At 38.2% G+C, this 25,763-nt stretch overlaps 1 protein-coding gene across 1 annotated transcript; it reads right to left on the bottom strand.

Annotated features, from left to right (window-relative positions):
* Positions 1 to 4,627: 4,627 nt before the first annotated feature.
* Positions 4,628 to 23,761, bottom strand: LOC102420455 (sulfotransferase 6B1-like). The gene is made up of 8 exons (XM_023755544.1): positions 23,721 to 23,761; positions 20,836 to 20,980; positions 19,503 to 19,647; positions 16,935 to 17,119; positions 14,567 to 14,693; positions 9,576 to 9,670; positions 9,243 to 9,429; positions 4,628 to 4,746 (listed from the first exon to the last, which is right to left on the bottom strand). The coding sequence occupies exons 1-8, from the start codon at positions 23,759 to 23,761 to the stop codon at positions 4,628 to 4,630; spliced, it is 1,044 nt and encodes a 347-aa protein (XP_023611312.1).
* Between the last annotated feature and the right edge of the window lie 2,002 nt (positions 23,762 to 25,763).

Here is a 25,763-nt window from a genome sequence, read left to right as displayed (position 1 = left end):
TAGTGGGAGGCAATTTGGATGAGGAAATGCATGCCAGTGGTTTTGCACCTTCAAGGAAGTGCAGAAGCAATGTGGTAGGTCAGAGTTCAGGTGAAGGGACAGAACTTACCTTTGAAAAGGGGAAAACCCAGCTGGGCATGGATATCCAGGCAATTAGTCTGCAACACATCCTCAGCAATTCCCATCGTCATGGGGATATTCGTTTCCATAGTGCTCTATAAATCCAAACTCTCTCAGTCTCCCACTCACCCCCCCCCCCACCTTCTTGAACCCTCCCAGGGGGTCCCAGGGAACAACACAGCAGTCATCAGAGAGATTCTTCTATCCAACCAATTGCCCAGTGTCTAAGTAGACATTTCAAACAGCATGGCCATAGCAGAAGTCTTGATCCATAGCCCCACCACTACCACCACCACCACCACCACCAAAATCATTCTATCAAGCTTCACACCTAAATAAATGTTCAATTGATTAGCCAAAAATCTAGGCTTCATTTGTTCCTTTCTGTCTCTCACTCCTGTACTGATAGATTAGCTGGCTCAAGATTCATATTATATCCTGAAATTGGCCATGTCTCAGAATTTCCACTGCTACAGCCACTGTCCACGTGCCCCTCCTCTCTCACCTACAACACTGTAACAGCCATTCTCCCATGATCCCTAGGTCTGATGCCACAGGGGCAAGTCCTAAGGGAAACTCATTCAAGCCTACGGTTCTTGGCTGCATGCAGGACAGAATTCAAGACAGGAGCCAGACAAAAGGTTAAAGTGGAAAGCGGGTTTTATCAAGCAGAGAGGACAAGCAGGAAAAGCCACTCCATAGACAGAGTAGCGGACTCTCCTCACCAGAGAAGGAAGAGACCTCAGCTGTTTCTAGAGGTCGAGCTTATATCTGTTTGTAGTTTCTATAGAAAAGTGATGGCATGGGAAAATAGAATGGGGAAACAAAAACTATTGGGAGTAACTTTAACCTTTACAAGGTGTACTTTGTGGTCTGTTTTCCCTTTATGGTCTGAGTAAAAGATAAGGTATGGGTGAGTAGCTATTAATGAATCTTTGCAGGAATTTTCTTTGTCTGGAAGCTCTTTGTGGTCTTGCATCTCAGAGGCCAGCCGAGTTCTGTCAGGCAGCACGTAGCAAGCCCCTGACTTAACTTTGTTTGACTTCAGTTGATTTGTATAGTTCTCATGCTCCTATGTTAGCCCCATTCTCCATCTAGTGGTCAGAGAGATCTTATGAAAGTGTCTGTCAGAGTGTCTCACTCGTGGGAAATCTCCCCACTAGCATGAAAGCTAAACTCCTTGTTATCCCTCCAAGTCCAGGGAGCCCGATTCATCAATGGCATTGGAAGTCCTATGTCACTTCCTCAGAGTCCTTGGCCCAATGGCCCAGCTAAGGCAGCTTTTTAGTCACTGTCGACCATATTACCTTACGCTATCTTCTTAAAAAAAAAAAATATATATATATATATTATTGATTTCAGAGAGTAAGGGAGAGGGAGAAAGAGATAGAAATGAAGAGAATCATTGATCAGCTGCCTCCTACACACCTCACACACTGGAGATCAGGCCCACAACCTGGACATGTGCCCTAACCAGAAATCAAACAGGTGATGTCTTGGGTCAATGCTCAACCACTGAACCATACCCAGCTGGGCTTTTTAAAAAAAAAAATTTATTGATTTTTTACAGAAAGGAAGGGAGAGGGATAGAGAATTAGAAACATCGATGAGAGAGAAACATCCTCTCATCGATCAGCCTCCTGCACACCCCCTACTGGGGATGTGCCCACAACCAAGGTACATGCCCTTGACCGGAATCGAACCCAGGACCCCTCAGTCCACAGGCCGACGCTCTATCCACTGAGCCAAACCGGTAAGGGCCCCAGCTGGTCTTATTATCTTCTTCATAGCACATATGGTGCCTGCCATATCTCAGATGTTTTCTTTATTGAAAATTATATATTTACCCTCACTAGAATGGAAGCTTCATGAGAAAAGGGATTCTCTCAAATTAATGTGTCTCTACTGTCTACACTAACACCTGGCATAGAAGGGGCTGAAAAAAAATATATGCATTTATTACCATCTTTCATTTTTAATTGTACAGTTCAGTAGCATCAAGTATATTCACATTGTTGTGCAACCAGTCTCCAGAATTTCATCTTGCAAAACTGAAATGCCATACTTATTAACCAACTCCCTACTTCCCCTCTCCCCAGCCCCATTCTACTGTCTGTTTCTATGGATTTGACTACTCTAGATACCTCTTATAAGTGGAATCATATAGTATTTGTCCTTTAGTAATTGGCTTCACTAAGCATAACGTCCTCAAGGTTTATCCATGTTGTAGCATGTGTCAGAATTTCTTTCCTTTTTAAGGCTGAATAATATTCCATTGCTTGTATATACCAGTGGTCAGCAAACTGCGGCTTTCGAGCCACATGTGGCTCTTTGGCCCCTTGAGTGTGGCTCTTCCACAAAATACCACGTGTGGGCGCGCACGTACAGTGCGATTGAAACTTCGTGGCCCATGCGCAGAAGTCGGTTTTCGGCCTGGGCGAGTCTATTTTGAAGAAGTGGCGTTAGAAGAAGTGGGGGGTGTTGGTCGGTTAGGTGACGGGAGACGTGGTGCAGGAGGGCCGCGGGATACGCAGCACGGGGGAGGTGTGTGCGATTCATGCACCAGTTGAGTGAGCCAGTCAGTCAGCAGTCTCATTGTGCAGTGGTTAGTGCTAATCGCGTCCGCAAATCGCGCGCGGGTGACAAAAGTACCTACTCGAAGCATAAAGTTACCTGTATTTTTCCAACCAGCTGCAAATCCTACAGGTATTTTTGTCATCAATTTAAGAATTGTAATTATTTTGTGTTGGTGGCTTTATTATTATTTTAGCAAAGGCCAGCTTAGGAGTACCCTAATTAAGTTAATAACAATGTACCTACCTATATAGTTTAAGTTTAAAAAATTTGGCTCTGTTGACTAATGAGTTTGCCAACTACTGGTATATACCACATTTTGTTTATCCATTAACTTATTGATGGACACTTGGATTGTGTGAGTGATGCTGCTATAAATACAGATACAATATTTTTGACTGACTGATAATAGTCTGGAAACTAAGGCTCTTAGATATACCTGTAGATTGTTGACATTAAGCAATTTCCTATTAACATTGGGTTACAATGACCGCAAAGGTACCTTACAGTTATATCTAAAATACAAGATGCCAGCAAATAAAGTCCTGTTTCGGTTCTTTTGATCTCAATGGTCATTTTAATCTTGTGAGAAGGTGATAGAGCCTCATGGGATTTGGTGCCTTTGGCACAACAGTCAATGTCTTCACCTGCCAGTCTCATCAGATCCCCTTCACCTAACTGACTGCTTTCTCATTCTCTGCACATCAACCTCAGGGAAGGTTAAGTGTGATTTTAGCTCCAACATGAAGATGAGGACTTGACCAAGATCTCGTCTGGTTGCCTTCCTCACTCACTAACCTCATGTATTTGGGGAAGGTAGGTGTCTTAGTAAATCTCTGTATATGTTAATTTTATAAAAAATAGAAAAACATAAATTGCATTAAGTCAATAGGAATACATTTTATTTGTAGCAAACATGTATATATAGAAGATTCATGAAGATCTAATATTGGCTGAATTGTGATAAACTTTGTACAAAAACCTCCAACAGATGTGTTATTAAAAATAAGATTCACAATACATTGCATTGGTGTTTGGCTGAATTAACTCACTCAACCCATTGTTTTGGTTTCATAGCTCAGAGTCATATACAGTATACATTTTGATTTCCCATTAGCCTTGAGTTAGATACTATGGCACAGATGTAAACAATATGAACCATACATTGGTTCATAACCAATGTATTACAATTAAGGCAATAATCCTAAAATAAGTTCACTGAAATACCATTACAATGTCCTCTAGGCTAAAGCTACAGGAAAATTATACTTTTCAAAACTGGAAAATAAGAAATTTTGTAATTTGAATGACTTTATTTTAGATAAGGGACATACTGGAAAGCCACACCAGTGTTAATTTAATGCAAAAGGCGTATCTTTTCATTCTTCATTTCATCAAAATACCAGATTGTGATCATCTGATATAATTGACCTATTAGGTGTTTTCACTTTAGTAGATGGTGTTTGTCATTGCTCTGACACTAGAGAATATTTCCACATGGGCACCAGGGAGTGTTGAAATAAAAATGTGTGTCTAGAGGTCATGATGGTCCAAACAGCCAAGAAATAGATTCTTTTTCAGACACTGGTTATTTTAGATAATCCCTCACCTCTTTTGTTGTACATTAATGCAGTTTATAGGACACCCACAGTAATATGCTCTCTGAATAACAGTAATCTCCTTGCCATATAAATATACTGAAAGCAGACATATAATTTAGCTATTCAAAAAGTATATGCTTTCTTTTATTAATAATTCTCTGCTACTATAAAATATAATAATAGTCTCTCACACATGGCATTTTTGACACATTCATAAAGTGTTCGTTTCTCATTGAAGAAAATATCTGCTTTCCACATTGGTAAAACATATTTATGTATTCCACAAGCGCTGTATTGCGTAAAATGGAAATTGGTTTCATTTTCCATTTATATTAAGAGTAATCTTCAAAGTGTCTTGCTAGTTCGCTGTGTTTCATTTTCTCTGTGAATAGTTCATCAAATACTCTCTTCTGCTTTGAAGTAAAGTAGTTTATCCAATCACCCACAGCTCCTGGAAAAAATTGAAAATGTATCAGACAAGAACCAATTTAAATGTATAGTAGTCACAAAAGAAAAATGTCAAATTTATAATAAAATGTGGACAATTTCACCTCCTGGTGATAAGATGATGGGGAAATTATTCTTTTCATTTGCTTCTCTGTTGTTTCTAATTTCTTTAGTAATAGTTGCATGTCAATTTGTAGAGTTTTAAAAGTTATTTCTTAAAAAAAAGGAAGATTAAAAATACACAAATGTGCCCAGCCAGTGTAGCTCAGTAGTTGAGCATTGACCTATGAACTAGGAGGTCACGGTTCCATTCCTGGTCAGGGCTTGATCCCCAGTGGGGAGGGCCTGCAAGAGGCAGCCAATCAATGATTATCTATCATCATTGATGTTTGTATCTCTCTCTCTCCCTCTCCTTTCTTCTCTGAAATCAATAACAACATATTTTAAAAATACACAAATGTCCTAAGTTTTACGATAGCAGGCAAAAATTATCTCACCTAAACCTAATCAAAACCTAAGGCAGACAGTGGATAGAACGATGCTTCATTTATTTCCTGTCTGTGCACCTCCAGAGCAATAGCTGTGCTGATAACACATCACAGGGGTGGGTAATTGGTCTCATTTTGAGGAAATTTATCTTACAATATTGATAACAGAGAATTGAAAATAAAATTGAAATAAGATAAATACAGTTGATCCTTGAACACTGCAAGGATTAGAAGCATCCACCCTCTCCCTAGTCGAGAATCCATGTATAACATTTGGTTCCCCAAAACTTAACTACCAATAGTCTACTGATGAAGCCTTACTCATAATATAAACAATTGATTAACACATATTTTGTATATTATAGACATTATATATTGTATTATTTCAATAAAGTAAGGTAGAGAAAAGAAAATGTTATTAAGAAAATCGTAAGGAAGAGAAAATACATTTACAGTACTTATTGAAAAAAAGAATCTGTGTATAAGTGGACCTGCGCAGTTGAACCCATGTTATTCAAGGGACAACTGTACTTCACCCAGTCCATCGGCCTCTCCTGTTCTTTCGAGTCACCCTCTCAATCTTGGCACAGCATCAGAACTGCCCTTCTCACATCCGTTAGGCACACTGGCCAAACCCCACCCCTAGATCTTGCCCACCCTGGTCTTTTGTTACTTCTGGCCCTACACTTCATCCCCGGGTCTGCCTCCACCTCCCCCCCCCCCCACCCATTGCAGACAGTCATAAATCATCTCTATTATATATTTTTGCCAACTAGTTTATAAACTCTTTTGAATTACGGACTGTGATGTATTATTGTTCATGTGTATTCCTGCAGTACTGAATCCAGTGCTGACTATAGAGTAGATGCTCAATAAAACCTCTGGTTTGATTGAATGTCAGACAATGTCACCTACAGCAAAGAAATTAATTTATATTGCAACTTAAGAAATGTTTGGTGTTGATTCCTCATCCAAAAGACCAAGTTTAAAAAGAAGTAAAGTAGAACTCTTCTGTTTGAGAAAAAAAAGAAAGAAAGAAAGAAAGAAAGAAAGAAAGAAAGAAAGAAAGAAAGAAAGAAAGAAAGAAAAAGGAAGTATCAGAGGGAAGATCCCAGAATCAGGAAATGACATAATGACATTGCTTCTAAAGCACCCCACTGCTACCTTCTTTCTTTTGACCTTACTTTTGTTTGCTTGGTTTTTTATTTATTTTTTCACTCTGATTTTTTTTTTACTTTTTTTAAAAAAAAATCTTTTAAAAATAAAATAGTAGCTATATATGTAGGTTAGAGGAATTACATATAAGCAAAAGAAGATAACAAGTCAAGGAAATGTACTCAGCTCACATGGCTAAAAAACTGGTTGGCATGCATTCTTCCAGATGTTCTTCTTTGCAAACATATAAATGCATATAAACCACATTTTAAGTCACACAGTTATAACCTAAGTTTCCCCCACTTACACTTTCATCTTCCCATATTAGTTTTTATATGCCAACAATGAACGTTAGGGAGAGTAGGGTAAGACTGTTTGGATTCAAGTCTTGACTCTACCAGCTACTAGTTGCGTGTCTTTGGACAAATTATTCAGGTGTTTGGTGTCTCAGTAAAGTGTGAATAATAGAAATACCACTTTCAAAAGTCTGCTGTCAAAATCCAGACAAACCAAGTAGTGTGCCTGGCACATAGCAAAGCACTCAGCAAATGCTAGTTATTTTTACTTTATAGTTTTCATGACTCCATAGGAAACCCCTATATGGATGTGACTTAATATGTTTATTTTATTTTTTCCTCTTTTCTTTTTTACTTAATATGTTTAACAGTTTCTGATTAGTGACCTTTTAAGTACATTCTAGGTTTTCATTATTATAAGCAACATTGCTACATACTTCCTGTCCATACGCCTTTCCATACCTATAATTCTCCCCCTAGATTTTAGTATGTCAGAGCCCTCAAACTTCTGATATTTATGAAGACTATCCTTGCTTATCACCTTATCCTGGCCCCATAGTCATTTCCTAAAATATCAGCTCTATTTCTGAGTTTAAAGTAAAGACACTGCAGGCAGGAATTCGCCTCTGTAAAGTGAGGATTATCTCTCTGTGCCACGGATTCTGAATCAACTTCAGTAGTTTCTTTGAAACTCTTCCTTTCAGAGGATGGATCTCCCATTCCCACCCCATCCAGCAAACATCCTTTGTTTAGTTCCTCGCATAGTCCAAATTTACCACTGGTGCTCATGGCGACTAGTATCAGTGAGGATTTTCTACTATCAGCCGTCTGTGCTTTGTTAGGTATAAGATAAAGAAACCACTTTTAGATAGAACTTAAATGCATTCCAATGAATGTTATCAGCCACAACTTTGTTGATATGATTTCACCTGTAAATACCTGCTAGGATCACACGCATGGCAGGTCAGAGATTAACTCTATTATCATTAGAGTAAAAGTTCTCAAGTTTGTATGATAAGATGTGTGGATACTGAGAACTAGCTAATCAGATCGCAAAGGGCAGTGATGAAAGATGTCAGCATAGCACTGGACTCCAGCAGCCATCAGAACTTCATTTCTCATCATCCTCTTTACCATGGTTGCTCCCAATCTCTTCCTTTGCTCATTTCACCTTCCTTCATTGTTTCTTTCCCCTTTGCTCATTTCACCTTCCTTCATGCATCCTTTTCTAAACTCTTTGTCTTCCCTTAATCTTCTCTCTCCCATCCCTCCTAACTTTTTCTGGACCCTGAGTCTCTCTCAAGCTCCCATATCATCTTGCTGTCGTCCTCCACTATCAAACTTCTTAAAAGAGTGCCCCTTATTTGCTGTTCCTTTCTTTATTTCTCATTTCTTTAAACCCCTCAACCTGGCTCCCATCCCCACTCTCAGAAATCACGAATGATAAATGGCCATGTTTGACCCTGTCTTTCTTTTCAATTCTGGCTGATCTCCTTTCTCGGCTTGTCTTAGGCTGTTTCATCCCCATTTATGTCAGGTTCCTACAGCTTCCCCTTCTGTCCCTTTCTCCACTAGGCCTTCCCACTCACCCTGAACAATTTTACCAAATTCCACAATCTGCTAGTGGCTCCTACACTGACTTCTAAGCTGAGCTCCTCTCAACAGGCTCACTGCCAGTGCCCAGATTACCACCGTCAATGTTTCGTACCTGGACTATTACAACAACCTCTTTACTGGACTTTCTGCCCCAGCTTTCAATCTCTTCTAATCAATTTTCCACACATGTCTGACCATATCAGGTCCTTTCTTAAAAGAACAAACAGGGCAGGAAAAAAAAAAGACCACTGAAATCCATCAAAGCTTTTGCTCTATGGCCCCATCCCTCCATCTTCCTCGTTCTGCTTCACACATCATACACCATTTTAGTGCGTGCTGGTTCGGAGCTTCTTTTCTTGCTGTTAGCTTTCACTACCCAACCTGCTTCTACATTACACATTAGGACTTAGCAGAGATTTTATTTCCTTCTCTTTGTGTTTCCCATTCAGAAGCACGTCCTTAAATAACAATCCCAGCTCTCTCTCCGCCCCTTACTTCTGCAGGTAAGTTATTTGATTGGTGAGTTTGGGAAGACACACTGTCCACACTCATCTGTTCCTTCCTCTCTCCTGAAGAAAACATGTCATGTACCAGGCTCTAAGCGACCTGCTCCAGTGTGGGGACAGGACTGCCTTTGATTCACTGTGACTAGTAGCATGTTTATAAAATTCCGGGCAACTTATTAGCAAACACATTGGTCTGAAGATCTGAGACACATTCTTCAAATAACTGTGTCATTTCTGTTTGCCACCTGTGTTTTTCTCTCAATTGGGTCCTCATTGGGCAAGAACATCTCAAAGTCTGGAAAGAATGCAATTCGAGAATTTCATCACTGATGGATGACACTGTGTAAGCTGTTGTGCAAGCAACGGGATGCACGATGGTGAAATGGAGGCTGAAAAGGTAAAATAGAACAACTTCCAAACAGAAGCCCAGGCAAAGCACCACCGCCCTTTCTGACTTACCTTTCCTAAATACCAGGTTCTTATTTGATGTGAGGGCACAGATGGTCTTATGTGGATCACAGTTTTCTTTGGCTGCATTATTTTTCATTTCCTTGAACGATGATTTCCAAGCAATGTGATTGATTTCGCTTTCACTCACATTTATACCGAGGAAAGTCGTTATTTTCTTTATGCTTTTAGAAAGATCCTGAGCAATAAGCAAATACATAAATGTTACTCATCAAAACACTAAATTCATTCCCTCAAACCTGAAAACAGAATTCATTGATTGATATCCTGTATTGGCTGAATTTGACTTAAATTTTGATTGTTGAAATGTTAGGAAAGACTTACTTTCTTCATTTCTTCATAGAATATAAATAGAATGTTTTTATCATTTTTGTGGTCTTCCCAGCTTAAAATGTGATCAAACCAGGATCCATACACAACTAGAAGAAAAGTGAATTGCTGTGTTAATACCAAACATGGCTTTGGGTCCCTGGGGTCTTCCCACTTCTGCAAAGTTGTCAAAGCAAGGCACATACATCTTAGACACCGGAATGAAAAAGTTTTCCTTAGAAGAGCTCAGTCTCACTACTGTTTCAACTAAATACAATATTGTGAAATGAAGCAGGGTAGTGACACCTTTTAATAAAGCTGTGTAGGGTTTTTCCTTATTTTTAATAACGTTTTTATCATCAGGAAAAGTCACAGCAGAAATACAGATACACATTTTCCTAATAATTGTGTTCTGATAACTGCTCTAGATCTTGGGAGACATAGAGAAACATTGAGAATTTGTCATTTTCTTTCTGTAATGTGACATGCTTTTTATAACTGTAAGTGCTTAGGAGAAAAAGTTATAAACTCCCCCCACCACCACTCAAAAAAAAATTCTATCAGGTATCTTAGTTCAAGGTTGAGAATTACAGACTCAGGGATTTGTAAGTAGTTGATATTGTCTCTTTAATGTTTTGTTAATTTGACAGACTTAAAAACCTCCAGGGCTTCAAAGTAAAATACTATCATGCAAAGTAACCTCTATAGTTGTGATGATTAAAAGCAGACAGTGAGCAACTTGTCAGCACACACACACACACACACAAAATAAAATAAAAATGACTAGCTTGACAATCTAAAGCATAAAACAATAATTTAATATACATCTTTCCAGGAATCTTTATCATGCAAAGATTTGATACTAGCTAGTGCCCCAGTCATAAAAGAACTACTCTACTAGTGATTTCCTGAAGATCTGCTGACTATTGATTCATTTTAATAAAAAACATTTATTAAGCCAGACACTGTGCTATATACTAGTACAGTTTGAACATTAAAGCTTTGAATAAATAAAAGTAAAATTAACTCCAAACTAAGGGCAATTTTTCAAGTAAAATTAACTCCAAACTAAGGAGCAGCTTCGGCTCCTGAGGAAGCAAAGGGCAAGAAAATGACCAGAACAGATTTTTGAAACAAGGGACTACAGTGCTATCGTTAGAGTCAGGAGCCTAGGGCTGTATAATCAGAACTGGTTCTTAGGAGAGCTGTCCAGATACAGTTTTTGGTTATCGGCAATCTCACTGCAATTTCAGTGCTTTACCTAATACTTTGTCTTAGAATTACCCAAATTACTATACCAGTCATAAGGGTTTATCTTCTAAGAATTACCAACATTTTTCCAAGCACAAACACATGTAGGAGGGAAACTGATTTTTCTCTCACACAAATTTAGGAAGTTAACTAGTCCTCTAGTTTGCCAGACGACCTCACAGTCTTAACTGACCTCTCTGACTCCCACCAGCAGCCACAGCCCAGCCCTTGTGGGTAATATCACTGCCTGGAGTTGATAATGTGGAGCCCTCAGTAGGGTCTGGGGGAGCCCATGCTTCTATGGCTGAATGCTAGGCAGGGATAGAGACTAGGAGTCACACTGGGTGGGCTGGGCAAGGTGGGGATGGGGGGGTACAGTGTGATTGACCTGCCCATTATGGTTATTCAGTAGAAAATGTATTCCAACATATCCAAAATAGATTGAAGAAGAAACCTTTGGATCCTAGCCTGATCATAATTTCAGAGCCAGCTGTTCTATTATTAACTAATTAATTTAGACTCTCCCTTATTCCAAAAGGACTCAAACTAGCCAAAAGAATCTAAAGAAATTGTCTGCCTGGGCCTTTCTCACGAGTGGAGGAAATTACAGTTTGTGTTGATTTTTAAATCAGAACCCTCATTGACCAGGTCAATAGCTTTAAAGAAAATATAGTTTCCAAAATTGAGATTTGACATCTTGCTTTTATGGGAAATACTTTTCTCCTTATCCTTCACTTAATTACAAAATTATTCCACCACCTCCTGGCCCTAATTAACATATGCCTGGATGGTCTTCCTTCTGCTATCCACAAATTACTCCTTCCCCTTCAATGGCCTTGAATACAAGTTGCTCTTTCTCAAACAATTCATGTATCTTAGGACCTGGAGAGCGAGTCGGCAGTCTCTGTTTTCTAAGGACTTCCAGAACTCCTCCCTCCTAGACAATCCAGGCTCCTTTAACATGTCCTTTGAATCTAGCACCCTTTCCATCCTGTTTCAGCCGGAAATTGACCTGATCTCTCCATTACACTCACTGAAGACTCGGATTTTAGAAGATAATCTGTGGCATCTCAGGTCTTACTACCAACTGTAGCAACTTTATCAGATAGTTGCTAAGGTACTCTCCTTTGACTATTTTTCTCCCTTTCTCCCTTTACTTGCTTCCCTTTGTACATCCCCTCAACGATGTTCTCATCAATACCTGCATTTCCTTGCCCCCTTATAGTTTATTTTAATTATCCAAGAAACACTCAGTATTGGATCAAAACACTTCACCTCCTTTCCATCTCACCTACGACAGCTAAGTTCTGCTGGAGAAATTCATACCATTCTGTATTGACACCACTGCAGATTCATTTTCCAGTCTCAAGGGCCCCAAGGCTGCCTGGCAAACCGATTTGTCCTGCGTTAACACATTCTCCTATTCTTCCGCTGTTTCAAAAGTCTTATAAATTTCTGCAAACACTCTTACATCCAGTTATAATGGCCACCTTAATGTTTAGTTTCTACAAAGCATTCTGATGATAGATAAGTGCACAGAAAACAAAACTCACTGGGATGAAGTGGCCTAGGAAACATAGAGTTCTAATATAAAACTGGAGAGGGGGCTACAGGGAATAAAGAGCAAATGCTAACACATGTCTCATTGAAATATTAATCTGCCAGGATATCTCCAGGATACAATTTATACTTACTGTTTCATTTGAAAACCTAAAGTGTATTTTTAAAGTGTGTGAAAGACAATTAGATGATTAGATAAATGTGTCACTATCTTTATCTTTTTGTTTGTTAATTCTCACTTGAGGATATTTTCCATTCACTTTTAGAGAGAGTGGAAGGGAGGGGGAGAGACACAGAGAGAGAAACATCGATGTGAAAGAGACATATTTGTCGGTTGCCTCCTGCATGCACCCCAACTGGGGCCAAGGATCGAACCTGCAACCCAGGTATGTGCCCTCGACCCAGAATTGAACCCAAGACCCTTCAGTGCATGGGCCGATGCTCTAACCACTGAGCACACTGGCCAGCGCTCTGTGCCTACATTTACAGAAAAATAATCTCTCCAACAGAATCAGTTAGACCATACGCTGAGACACTGAAAAATTACAGAGAAGGCCAAATCAGAGCTCACGCAGTGGTGAGGGAGGAAGAGTGAGCCACAGTGTATAATAATGGGAGACAAACACAACTTTTTTTCTTCTTGAGAAAAAGCAGGCTCAAGATCTGTTTTAAAAAACGAATTTATGTATTTAAACTCTGCTTGTTCCAAAAATGGAAAAGAGGCAGAGGGAGGCATGTTAACTATCTTCAAATATTTAGAAGACTAGCATGTGGAAGAGGAATTAATGATTGGGGCACAATTTTTTGGCCGGATGAGTTATGGCACAGTGGTAAGAGCGAAGATTTTGGAGCTGACATCTGAATTTAAATCTTGGCCCTACTCCGTATTAGTTACGCATCTCTGGGCATGTTATTTGGCCTCCCGAGGTCTGCATTTTCCTCACCTATAAAATGAGGATAATAACACTTACCTCATGTGGTCTAGTGAGGATGAAAAGAGATCATGTTTGCATAGCACTTAGCTAAGTGTCTATATCACATGGTAAGAATTTTTCCCCCAACATTTTCGAAGTACCAGGAGGGAAGTGTTCCTTTGGAACAGGAGTGTGGAGTGTGAACCTGTTGTCAAGGTTAAGTGGTTCAAGCTTAGGCTCTACAATTCTTGGAGATGTTGTAAAGGGAATTAAACATTGGGAGGGTGTTTTAAACAGATGACCTTTAGTGTATCTGTCATCCCTGAAGCTTTATGATTCTAATAGATGTGTGCCATTAAATGAGGAAACAGAGTTGAAGTAGTATGAGACTAGTATATTCTTCCCAAGGGAATATATGTATATATTTGTTGCTGGTGACTTCCCAATGTCCTTATATTAAGGTTACACTTGCTGTGGCCTCTCTTAAATGAACAAGCAAGAGCACAACAATTACCATGTAAAAATAGTGAAACTAACAATTAAGATCTACACTAAGCCCAGTAGGAGAGAAAATCTTCCATTTCTGAATCATGTCTCTTTTAAATTCTGTATAGTCTTGGTATATTATTTTTGTTGAATATACCCTGGGAATTTAGAAGGTTTTTTTTTTTTTTTTTTTGCTTCTTTTTTAAATGCTCCAGACACCACTGAATTTATTCACAGGAAAAAATGAGTAAATTCAAAGGTCCTACAGGACCAAAAGTTAGCAGGACCACATATGCTACGCAGCTCAATCAAATGACGTATCATTGTGGTATTTTCAGGACAAATTACTTCCTGTTAGTTTTCATAAAACCAAATGCCAGGATGGCTAATTCTTTCACATTTGTTTTATTTGGGGAATTTGAGGGTTCTTTTCGGGGGTGCATTGTTGGTGTTGCTTTATTATCCGTGCAGGTATATATAAGGCATGTTTTGGGCTACCTGTCTAGGTCTCAGCTGTACCTCACTGTACTCCCATTAGTGCATATTATTTCACTGAAATGACTGATCATATATATTTTAAAAAAAGAGAGAGATTCTTGACCAGGATTAAGGCTAATAAGAAATTGCTAATATGTACTAGCCATGGGTAATAAGAAAGACTGTGAAGAAGCACAATGAGAAAGAATTGCTTCTGAAAGTAGACATGGGCATCCATTTAAACTTCTAGAAAATGCTTTCATTCTGAGCAGAAAAGCTCACTGTATATTATGAGTAAAAAACCATTGTCATATTTACCATTTCCTTTCAGGAACAGCTCTAAAAACGCAGCCCAGGTTTCCACGCCAGGGAGATTAGGGTTATCTCTGTAGTAATGGAATAGAGAAACAGCTGTGTCTTTTGGATTCCTAACGATGTAGATAATCTGTTAAAAAATATAAATTTATTTTTGGGTGAAAATGGCCCCACCACAAAACATTTCCTAAAAGAAAGTAAGAGCCAGTACTGGAAATATCAGGGGGAACGCTTTGTAAAGTATATGATTGTCTAACTACTATGCTGTGCATCTGAAACTAAAACAAAATAATATTAAAAGTAAACTGTATTTGAAAAAAATGTTTACATAAAAATATATATAGAAAGTAGAAGCTAAACTTACCCATGACAGGCACGATTTTTTGGCAGCCTCAGCTAATTATTAAACACAGACTCAAGCCAGTGTTTCTCGACCCTTAATGTGCATATGAACCAGCAGGGGATGCCGCCAGCTCATCAACCAGGTGAAGGTTGTCCGGCTGGTCCCTTAGGCCATCAGCAAGAGGCAGCTCATTCTCCTGGGAGACCAGGGGCAACCAGAGTCTCAGTCCCCAGTAGGGGTCAAAAGAAAAGGGTTGTACCTAAAGGCTGTACCTCTAGTGTGGTTGTTTAAAGAAGCACCCTACCTTTTTGAGCTTCAGTTTCTTCGCTTATGAAAAGTAAAATACCTACTCCTCTCATTTTTGTAATGTGTTTACAAAACACAGCTCGATCGCTAGTAGGCATTTGGTGTCAGTGTTATTGCATTGCCCTGAGTAAGGGTTATTGAGCTCACCAGACTCTTTTTTAAAAAATATATATTTTATTGATCTTTTACAGAGAGGAAGGGAGAGAGATAGTTAGAAACATCGATTAGCTGTCTCCTGCACACCCCCTACTGGGGATGTGCCCACAACCAAGGTACATGCCCTTGACTGGAATCGAACCCGGGACCCTTCAGTCTGCAGGCCAACGCTTTATCCACTGAGCCAAACCGGTTAGGGCTCACCAGACTCTTTATCCCCCCAGATCTCTCTCTCTCTCTCTCTTAGAGACGGTCTGAAATGAAAATGCTCGGTTGAGTGAAAGTGTAATCAAGTTAGATACACCTTCACCTGTTCTGATAGATTTGCTGGGGATACAGACAAAACTATCACATTTCCTTTTCTTTGGGCAGAAGAATAGATGGTGTGCACAATCACATTGTGGTCATTGAGCTATAATCATAGGAAGAGCTGCTTTGGTTTGTGCTCATTTGACTGCTAGGTAATTTTTGTTATTTTTGGAATATGGCTGACATTGTCTAAAGAGGCTTCAGTACTGGGACCTTGTTACATTAAACACAATAATCTTGCCTTTGCTTTCCAAATTTATTTTTCTGATCAAAACAGAATTTTTAAAATGCTCCTTATGTAGACATTTGTAAAGAAAATAAAATCCAACTCTAATGTCATATCATAGAAAACCACTTGGCATGTCGTTATATTTACATCTAGATCTTTTTTTATGTGTATATGTGTTGGGAGCCATAATTGAGATTATTCAGTATACATGTATTTAAAACATGCTTTATACTTAATCTTATTCCATAAGCATTTCTCCATGGAAACATAAATTTGAATATGAAATATATGAAAATATAAATATTCTTTTAAGTTATAATTAACTTTTAAAATAATAACAATGTGGTAACTTTATTTTTAAAATAACTTGAGGTAACTATTCTTTTTTTAAAATTGTTTTATTGCAATACTTATTATAATATTTTTTTAAAAAAAGAATAAAAAAATAAATAAATAAAATTGTTTTATTGCTTAAAGTATTACAAAGAGTATTATATATGTCTCCTTTTTTTTCTCCCCTTGACCTTCCCCTAGCCTTCTATACCCCCCAGTGTCTTGTGTCCATTGGTTATGCTTATATTCATGCATACAAGTAATTTTATATAAAATTTTTTTATTCCCTTCCTATAATAATCCTTTGCACAAATGGTAAAGTAATTAAAATAACATTAAGGCAATTTTTCTTTTCCTAGACATCACTATTTAAAGCAAAAACATTAAAACCGAATTTAGAATGGAATAAGACATTGTCTAGTGTAACTATAGTTCACATTTCTTTCATTACCGACAGATTATTAAAATAATTTGTATAAACTAGATACTGTGGTCAGACCTATACATGCATTGTCTTGTTTAATTTTTCCCACACTGTGTGAGATTGGTACATTATTCCTGTACCAAATGAGGAAACTAAGGCTCCGAGAGCATCAGCAATTTCCCAAGGTCACACATCTTGAAAGTGGCAGAGCAAGAATCCAAGCTCAGTTTTGTGGTATTCCCAACCTCCCGCCCTTCACCATTGAACTTACCTTGCATTGCTTTTGTTTAATATCCACTGGTAGCATATTATAGCTCAAATGTGTTGGAATGACTCTTCTCTTACAACACATTTTTAGCTCTTCAAATTTAGAAACGTCTCCCAATTCAATTGGCGATGTTAGAGTAATTTCAGCATTGGGAATATTCTCAATGACTTTTGCAATCCAGTGAGTGCCTTCACATAAAAATAAAATAAAATTCATTTTTAATTAAATGCCCCTCTTGGTGAAATGAATTTAGAAAATTAGCATTAGGTTATAAAGGCAATGAATGCATTAATTTTATTATAATAGTTAGTTTTACCTCTTGACATCCATTGAAACCTGTTGAAATACTTAAGATGTTAATTCATTAGATAGGAAAAATCACATTTTGAAACATGAAGCAATATGAGAACTGTGTATACTATTTCCTCAGCTTGAAATACTCTTCTATGCTACCACTCACCTCTAACACCTCCTCTAATTCACAAATACAAAGATCTTTCTACACATAATTTTCATTAGTCCTGTAAGCACATGCATCTTGCTCTTTTATAAACTGTCTTCTGAGTCCCCACTCCCCTGGAATAATTGCTCACCCTTCAAGTCCCTCCAAAATAACAGACCCCAGAGTATACTCGCCATTGCTTGTATTTATGTCTATCTTCCCATTTCCTCCTTGAAGATAGACAGTGGATCTTATTTTTGTTTGTGTATAAATACAAAATAATTGTGCAAACAAAGCATTAGAACAATGAACAAATGGCATATTCAAAAACCATAGAGATGCAAGCCTGCTACCTCAAAGTCTGGAAGGAATACCACTTTATCCTATATAATAAAGAGCTAATATGCTAATTAGACCAGATGGCGGAACAACCTTCTTGAATGACTAGTGGGCAGGGCCAAGGGGCAGCTGAGGCCACGAGGGCCGAGCCCCTTGCACGAATTTCATGCATCAGGCCTGTAGTGTTTACATAAAGCAAATGTAGATGTGTTCCAATGGTGTAGGCCAAACATGTCAAACTCAGGGCCGGCTGCGAGTTTGACATGCTTGGGTAGACACTGTATGTGGAAACAGGGAAGGAGAAGTTTGGGTGGGGAGGATTTTTGCTAATTTGAAAGCAATGTCCCTGAAGAATTTAAATCTGCCTTAGTTTCCATTTATCTCATTAAAATTTTACAGACAAGTAAATATTCATAGATTAAATAGAACTTTCATTTGCATTATATATTTTAAATTTATTTTTTCAATATATTTTTATTGCTTTCAGAGAGGATGGAAGAGGGAGAGAGAAATAGAAACAACGATGAAGAGAGAGAATCATTGATTGGCTGCCTCCTGCATGCTCCCTCCTCCGAAAATGGGGATCAAGCCTATAACCTAGGCATGTGCCTTAACCGAGAATCAAACCATGACCTCCTGGTTCATAGGTTGACACTCAACCACTGAGCCACATTGGGAGGGGTATATGTTTTACATTTAAACATAGCATTCATGTATGTGACTCATATAGTGACAATTGTATTATTTTAACAAACTATATTGATTCCTTCTAATGAAGAAGAGAGACCACACAGTTTTGTGCTGCTGAAGGAGACCTCCTAGCAGCCGGTGGGAAGATGTCAATTTATGGGCACCAGTATGTACAGTGGAAGCCTTGTATGTGGTTGTTTATGTGTACTATAAATTAACCACCTGTTCCAAGAATCTTAAACGTATCACTAATTACTTTCTAAACTAACATCATTTTAAGACAAGATATACTTATTCATGGAGCAACCTATTGTAAAAGGAGAATACTGAAGTATTTTGAAGGCAATCATTTAATTTCCATTTGCAGCAAGATTTTCCAATAAAAGATATATAAATATATGGTTTATATTTATTCTCAAAAACACCCCTGTGTGAGCTCTGCATTATCCAAAGGAAGGGTTTCTTGGGCCTGACTTACAGTCCAGTGAAGGATTTAGTAAACACACAGCTCAAAGGGAGCTTGGCTCTTAGTTGCTAAATCCAGGAGAGCAGGTATGTGCTCAGCCACACACAGCCACTATTCTGGACATAGCAACAGGCAGCTGGATATTATATATCCTAGTCACTTTTAAGAATAAAAAGTAATATATTACTAATTTAAATGATATGGCATAAACTTTAATAATAAAAGTATTTATGGTTCTTATTAACCTAGAAAAATAATATTTATTTATAAATCAATTATTAACTATAAATGGAGCAAACACTATTTATCACCATGCCTGGTACAAAGTACTAGTAAAAGATAATTTTATAATATTACAGATACCATGCTTATTATATATGTCAACATTTGTATGTCTTCATGAATAAAATAGAAACAAGAGTGTAGTAAAGCTCTAATTTCTCCAGTTGAATTTTTTCAAAGCACTTTTTTTTTTGCCTCTGTACTGTCAAACCTTTTCATTAGACTATGGGTTTAGGACATTTTAATTTCCTGTGGAAAATTTTGAAAAACAAATGATTTGTAAAAATAATTATTATATTTATAATTATTATTGTATTCCTACATTTACAAAATACATTAAAGTAAACTTTACCAGATTTTGGATAGGACACCAGAAATACATCATCTTCTCTTGCATGGAAAGAATCCAGGGAATTCAGAAGTTCTTCTGAAGACAAAGTAGAAAAGAGCGTCTCCTTGAATTTATGAAGAACTCCTGGCTGGTTCTGGGATGACATCTTTCATCAAATCAAGCAAAAATTACTTACTAAACACTAACTCTACACAAAGCACAGAGCAAGTATGGGTGCTGATTTTTATCCTAGCTCAGTAGCAATGTAACCTTAGAATTATTGAGCTGGTATTCCAATTGGAGAACTCTCTCTATATATATACCTTTTGCAATTTTCACAAGTGTAATTTTTAAGCCATAACCGAGCCAAAGTTTACTGTGAAAATGATGTTATCTGAACTTCACTGATAACGCATATGACCAAATATTTCCTGCACTTGTCACTCAGAATAATTTACATACACAGTTTTCAAGCTATTCAAATGTAGTCATTTAAGGGACTAAAGTTAATTAAATCCCTTGGCCTACATAAGGAAAGACTTTTAGTGGCTATAATGGATTATATCACTGTAGAAATGACTGGGAAAATTGAACTTCTTGTTAATATAAACACTAGAGGAAGTAGCTAATATTGCATTTCGGGAAGAGAGGAGGAAATAGAATGAGGAAAAAATAAATTCTTCTAGGAATTGGCAGACAAATCTGTGACTAACATAAACCTTACAGGAACAAAAGACAACATGAGAATCAGGAAACCCAAGCCAAGAAAGAGACATACACAACTATGATGCACACAGGAAGTTTTTGATGGATTAAATAACTTATCTGAGTCATTCTTAGTTTTTGTCACTAATAAAATCTTCTGGATTCAAGTAGATATGGCAATAAAGTGCCCAGTTACTTCAGTGAACCACAGTTGAATCTTTTTTTGTTTGCTAACCATTAAAAAAAGTATACCAACAAAGAAATGATCAGCATTTTAACTGAGCACAAAAAAGTAGAGGTCTACCACGTAAGTAATAACTGAATAAGAAAGACATACCTAACAGTGGCAGAAATGAAATTTAGAATGATTACATATTGTGGATGAAAAAAAAGGAGGTTTTATGGGAAGTCACCTCACAGGATGATCTGATCATAAATCCCTAACTAGGCAAGTCATGGTGGGTAGTCATGCCCCAGACATATAATGTTTTAGTAAAAGATGTATCTTTGTCTTAAGCAAACCCTGTCCATTGTCTTTGTGCATCTATACAAACACACCTTTGAAATAAGCATAATCACCCCAAGAGAGCACATAATCTTCACTATCCTGTTACTTCCTTCCACGTTTGTGTGAACATCCTTACTTTACCGCCTTAATGTCAAATGCACAAAAGAAACTGCTATTCTCAGAAACATTTATCTCAGTCTGCTGAGGTCTTCCTTCCAGGTGTATCCTTTGTTCTACAGTTCCTTCTTCATCAAACTCTTTCTTCTTCTCTTTTTGTTCATGGGCACTAGGAGAGGTCAGTTATTATTTTCAACATTCTGCCTGAAAATCTCCTTAGCAAAGCCACATGTTTGTTTAGTACTCTTTCCATTTTCCATACTTACTCAAGGGTTGGTGTTGCTAATAGTTCTGCCATTCATAACTCACACCCTCTTTCATCCGGCCTCCAATAGTCACTTTCTCAATGACCATCAAGAGTTTGAAAAGTTTCCCCCTGGTCAGTGCGGCTCATTTGATTGGGCACCATCCTGTGCACCAAAGGTTTCCAGTTAGATTTCAGGTTAGGGCACATACCGAGATGGCAGGTTTAATCCCTGGTCAGGGTGAGTATGGGAGGCAGCCAGTCGATGTTTCTCTCTCACATCAATGTCTCTCTCTCTCTCTCTCATCAATAAAAACATATTTTAAAAATGAGTATAAAAACAAAAGAGTTTGCAAAGTTTCCTCCTGGCCTGTCAAGCTTCTGCTCACGTCCAGTCTCTAAGTCATTCTTACCTGTGTCAACATAAAAATGTCCAAACCTGTGTTTTATGAGCTTACTTGATGCAAACTGATGACATGTTGAAGAGCAAGATCTCAAATGCTCTGGAGAATAACAGTTTTGCAGCTTCTTTTATGCATTTGAAATTAAGGAGAGAACTAGGAAGATAACATGGAGGTAGGAAAAAGTATTACAGGATAGTTAAGATTATATACTCTCTTGAGGGTGGTTAGGGTGTGTCAAAGGTGTGTTCACCTAGTCCGTGGTCGGCAAACTGCGGCTCGCGAGCCACGTGCGGCTCTTTGGCCCCTTGAGTGTGGCTCTTCCTAAGCCTTAGGAGTACCCTAGTTAAGTTAATAACAATGTACCTACCTATATAGTTTAAGTTTAAAAAATTTGGCTCTCAAAAAAAATGTCAATCGTTGTACTGTTGATATTTGGCTCTGTTGACTAATGAGTTTGCCGACCACTGATCTAGACGAGTCTCAACTGGGCTGACTGGGCACTTCAAGTCTCTGCCACGTATCTGTTCCATGCCAGTAGGCTACCTCAGGAATGTCCTCATGGAGATGACAGAAACACAAGAAAGAGCAAGGCCTCTTCTGCTTCATTCTATTACCCAAAGCCAGGCACATGGTCAAGTCCAGAGACAGAGGCAGAGGACACTTCAAAGTTAAATGCCCAAGGGGGTGGATACAGAGAGGGTAAACGATCATTCAACCCAGGGGTCCTCAAACTATGGCCCGCGGGCCACATGCAAATACAAATATTGTATTTGTTCCCGTTTTGTTTTTTTACTTCAAAATAAGATATGTGCAGTGTGCATAGGAATTTGTTCATAGTTTTTTTTTAAACTATAGTCTGGCCCTCCAACGGTCTGAGGGACAGTGAACTGGCCCCCTGTTTAAAAAGTTTGAGGACCCCTGATTCAACCCATCAGCAAGACCTATCAATTCTACCTTAGAAATACTTTCCACACCTGTCCAATACTCCTTCTATCTTATTGCTACCACCACTTCAGTTCACCGTGATCTCTCTTACCTATCACCACCTGACTGCTCTGTCCAATCTTTCTTGTCCATTCCTTCTCAGACCATTCTCAATGCAGCAACGAGAATAAACTTAAAAAGAAAACCTGCTCTGACCACTCATTTAATTAAGTCTGCCAAACGGTTTCCTGTTGTTCTCAGGATAAAGGTGAAAATCCTGACTAAGGCCTGAATTGTTTTCAATTTTCAATTGAGGGGTTATTTTAAAGCAAATAGATGAACCTGGTGAAAGGGAGAAAGAGAGTGAAGATGGAGTGTGGGAAAGAGACTTTGTAATGACTTCCATGTGAGGACAACCTGGGACCCCTTTCTCCAACCTTATCTCCTTCCATCCTTTCTTTCACTTTATGGTTGGAACACATCATAATTCCCTAACTTGTACACTATTTCAAGCCTCTGGGGTCTTATTTGGACTGCTCTGGAAGAACTGCAATAATAAATTAGAGATTAGGATGAGATAATAAGTAGTCAGTATACCCATAGCTCTCCCAATATTCTCTCTTGATGTTCTCACCATCTTTTAATCTAGATAAACATGTACACATGATTATGCTAGGGTGAGGTGAGAGTAGTATACAGGTGTGACAACTCATCCGAGAGGTTTTTGAGCCTGAGTCTGAGATACAACTGTTAAATTGGCTTTGCAGAGAAGAAATCTAAGAGGTCAGAGGAATGGGATGGAAAACATACACATGGTGCAACTTCTTCACTAAGTTAGGCAACCTGCTCTCTGGAAAAGGACTATTAAGCCAAGACATTCTTCAAGACTGAGGCTGACCAGAGATGCCTTTTAGTCCACAGGGAGTTATCCTGTTATTCTTTCAGAGTTTGAGAAGGCTTATCAGGAGCTAGACACACATAAACTTGTTCCCTGTCTCTTCTCCCCAGTTTTCTCAGGGGAATATTTCTGAGTATTAGAGACATGGAAAAAAGTGACATATTCTCCTTTTCTCTCTCCTCATGTGGGGATTTCACAATGTAACTACAGGGGCCCTGTAGAATTCTTTCTCTCTCAGTGATCAACAAGAGGCAAATGTGAGTGCTTTAACCTCAACAAGTGGTCTCAGTTGAATCTACCAGGAAAAAAAAAAAAGGTGTAAGAGTGAACTTTGCCCTATCACAATAATTTGGATCTTCACCCAAAACCAATACTTCCATCCTTGGAACACATCATAATTCCCGCACTTGTACACTATTTCAAGCCTCTTGGGTCTTACCTGGACTGCTCTGTGTCCAAGTAGAGTTGTTTTACCTTCATTTTGGTATGGTTTGAAAACCCTCTGCCTTATGCCCTAAAAAAAAAAAAAGAGAGAGAGAGAGAGAGAGAGGAGAAGAGTGCAGATTGGTTTGGTTCAGTGGATAGAGCGTTGGCCTGGGGATTGAAGGGCCTGAGGTTCAATTCCAGTCAAGGACAAGAGAGAAAGAGCAGGAGCAGGTTTTTGGAGGGAGAGGATGAATTTGCTGAATTACAAACCACTCCTAAAATTAGTGTCTTAAGACAGTAATGTATGTTCTCTCCTGGTTTAATAATGTCACTGGGCTCAGCTGTTCTCATTTGAAGTTCAGTTAAAGCACCTTTCAAAAAGCTTAGCTTGAACTGAGTAGGAAGCCAAGGAAATGGAAAGGCGTTTTCATATATAGGACTGTGACGAAAGAATGTTTGGAATTTGGCATCAGGATGTGGGGTGTAAAGAAAAATATCCCAACATGATGTGCAGTATTGTTTATAAAAAATAATGAACTCAAGGAAAGAAGGTATTTTTTCCCCTGTAGTTTTTTTTTCTTTATGGTAACTTTAAGTGCCAGGATAAAACAGATTCCAGAACAGGAAATGTGAAAAAAATAAGAATAGTAACCAGCAGAAAAAAAAATCAGATAAGAAGGCAATATCAGGTAAGGTTCATAGGTAATGCAAGCAATAAAGTCATAAAGAGTGCAGTGTCAACGTAAGAAATGTCTAAACCTGTAGAGAATTTTCATAAGAGTTTATTTGAGCCAAAACTGACGTCAATTATTGGGAAGCAAGATTTCAAATGCTTCCGGGACCACAATTTGCAATTTTTTTCTTTGACTTATGTACTTGGAATTAGGAGGGAATTTAAAAAAGATTACATGAAAGTGAGAGAAAGCAAGGCAGGGATGGGGGTTGGATTACAGAATACTTAACAAGAGGATGTGCTCTCCTGAGGGTGGTTATGCCTTGCAGAAGGGTTACTGCTGGCATTTCAAAGGCGTTGTAACTCAGATGCACCAGAACAAGGGACAGGGCTTGCTTAAAACTTTTCCCTAAAAAGTTATATGCCTGGTGCATGGCTACCCCGACACCCTGTTAGAAATGTATGTATGAAGTTACTTTCAGTAGAACGCCCCTCACTTTTTTGGTCCATAGTAGATATAAGTGAACATGCAGCAATGTTGTGATACTAATATTTTTATAAATTTATTTTTCTTTTAGAACACTTTCTTATGAAGAAACAGTGGCTCCAAGGAACAGAACCAGAAAATACTCTTTTAACATACTTTATTGAACACTTACCATGGGCCAAACATTCTTCTGGCTACAGGAAATTAGACTCTGAATAAGACAGAAAGGGACATGATTTCATAGTTCAGGGAGACAGATAATTTTTTTAAAAATCAACAAGAAAATATCTAGTAATGATACATAAAATAGCAAAAGCAAAACCATGGTGATACAAAATAGAACAACAGGGAGGCTACTTTAGTTTGAATGGTCAGGGAAGGTTTCATTGGTCCTCATTGAGAGTAAAAGCATGTATTATAGAAGCAAGTGAAAAGAATATCGCCTCAGGCCAAAAAGTACAGCTATTGAGGAATTTGCAAAGAGAGCTCTGATACTGTTATTGTTCTCACCAGGAGAGCAAATTCTCAGCTGAACACAGATATACATAGCCATGATTAAAATGCAGTGTTAGTGAGTGAAAATTGTTTTTTATTTTGTTTACCTCATTGTTTTATTTTTCTCTCATGGAGTGTTTGCTTGCCTTTGCTATATGTTGAGGGAGGTTTTTGGCAAAGATGAAGTAATGGGGAACTGGCTTACTTTCCAATTTGAAACAACTAAAAAACAAAACAAACCAATAAAAAATTAGGGTGTCTCCCCAAAATGTAGTATACACACACTTTGAATTATTATAAAGGCAGTGTTTATTAAAATACATTTCATTTTCAAAATTGAGCTATCAGCTGTTAAAGTGTGTATAAATTTTTTGGGACACCCCGTGTCTATGAAGATATAA

Source organism: Myotis lucifugus, unplaced genomic scaffold (assembly GCF_000147115.1).
Source record: "Myotis lucifugus unplaced genomic scaffold, Myoluc2.0 scaffold_78, whole genome shotgun sequence".
NCBI classification, from domain to species: Eukaryota; Metazoa; Chordata; class Mammalia; order Chiroptera; family Vespertilionidae; genus Myotis; species Myotis lucifugus.
Note: the sequence above shows the minus strand (reverse complement) of the source record. Positions and strands in the feature narration are given on the sequence as shown.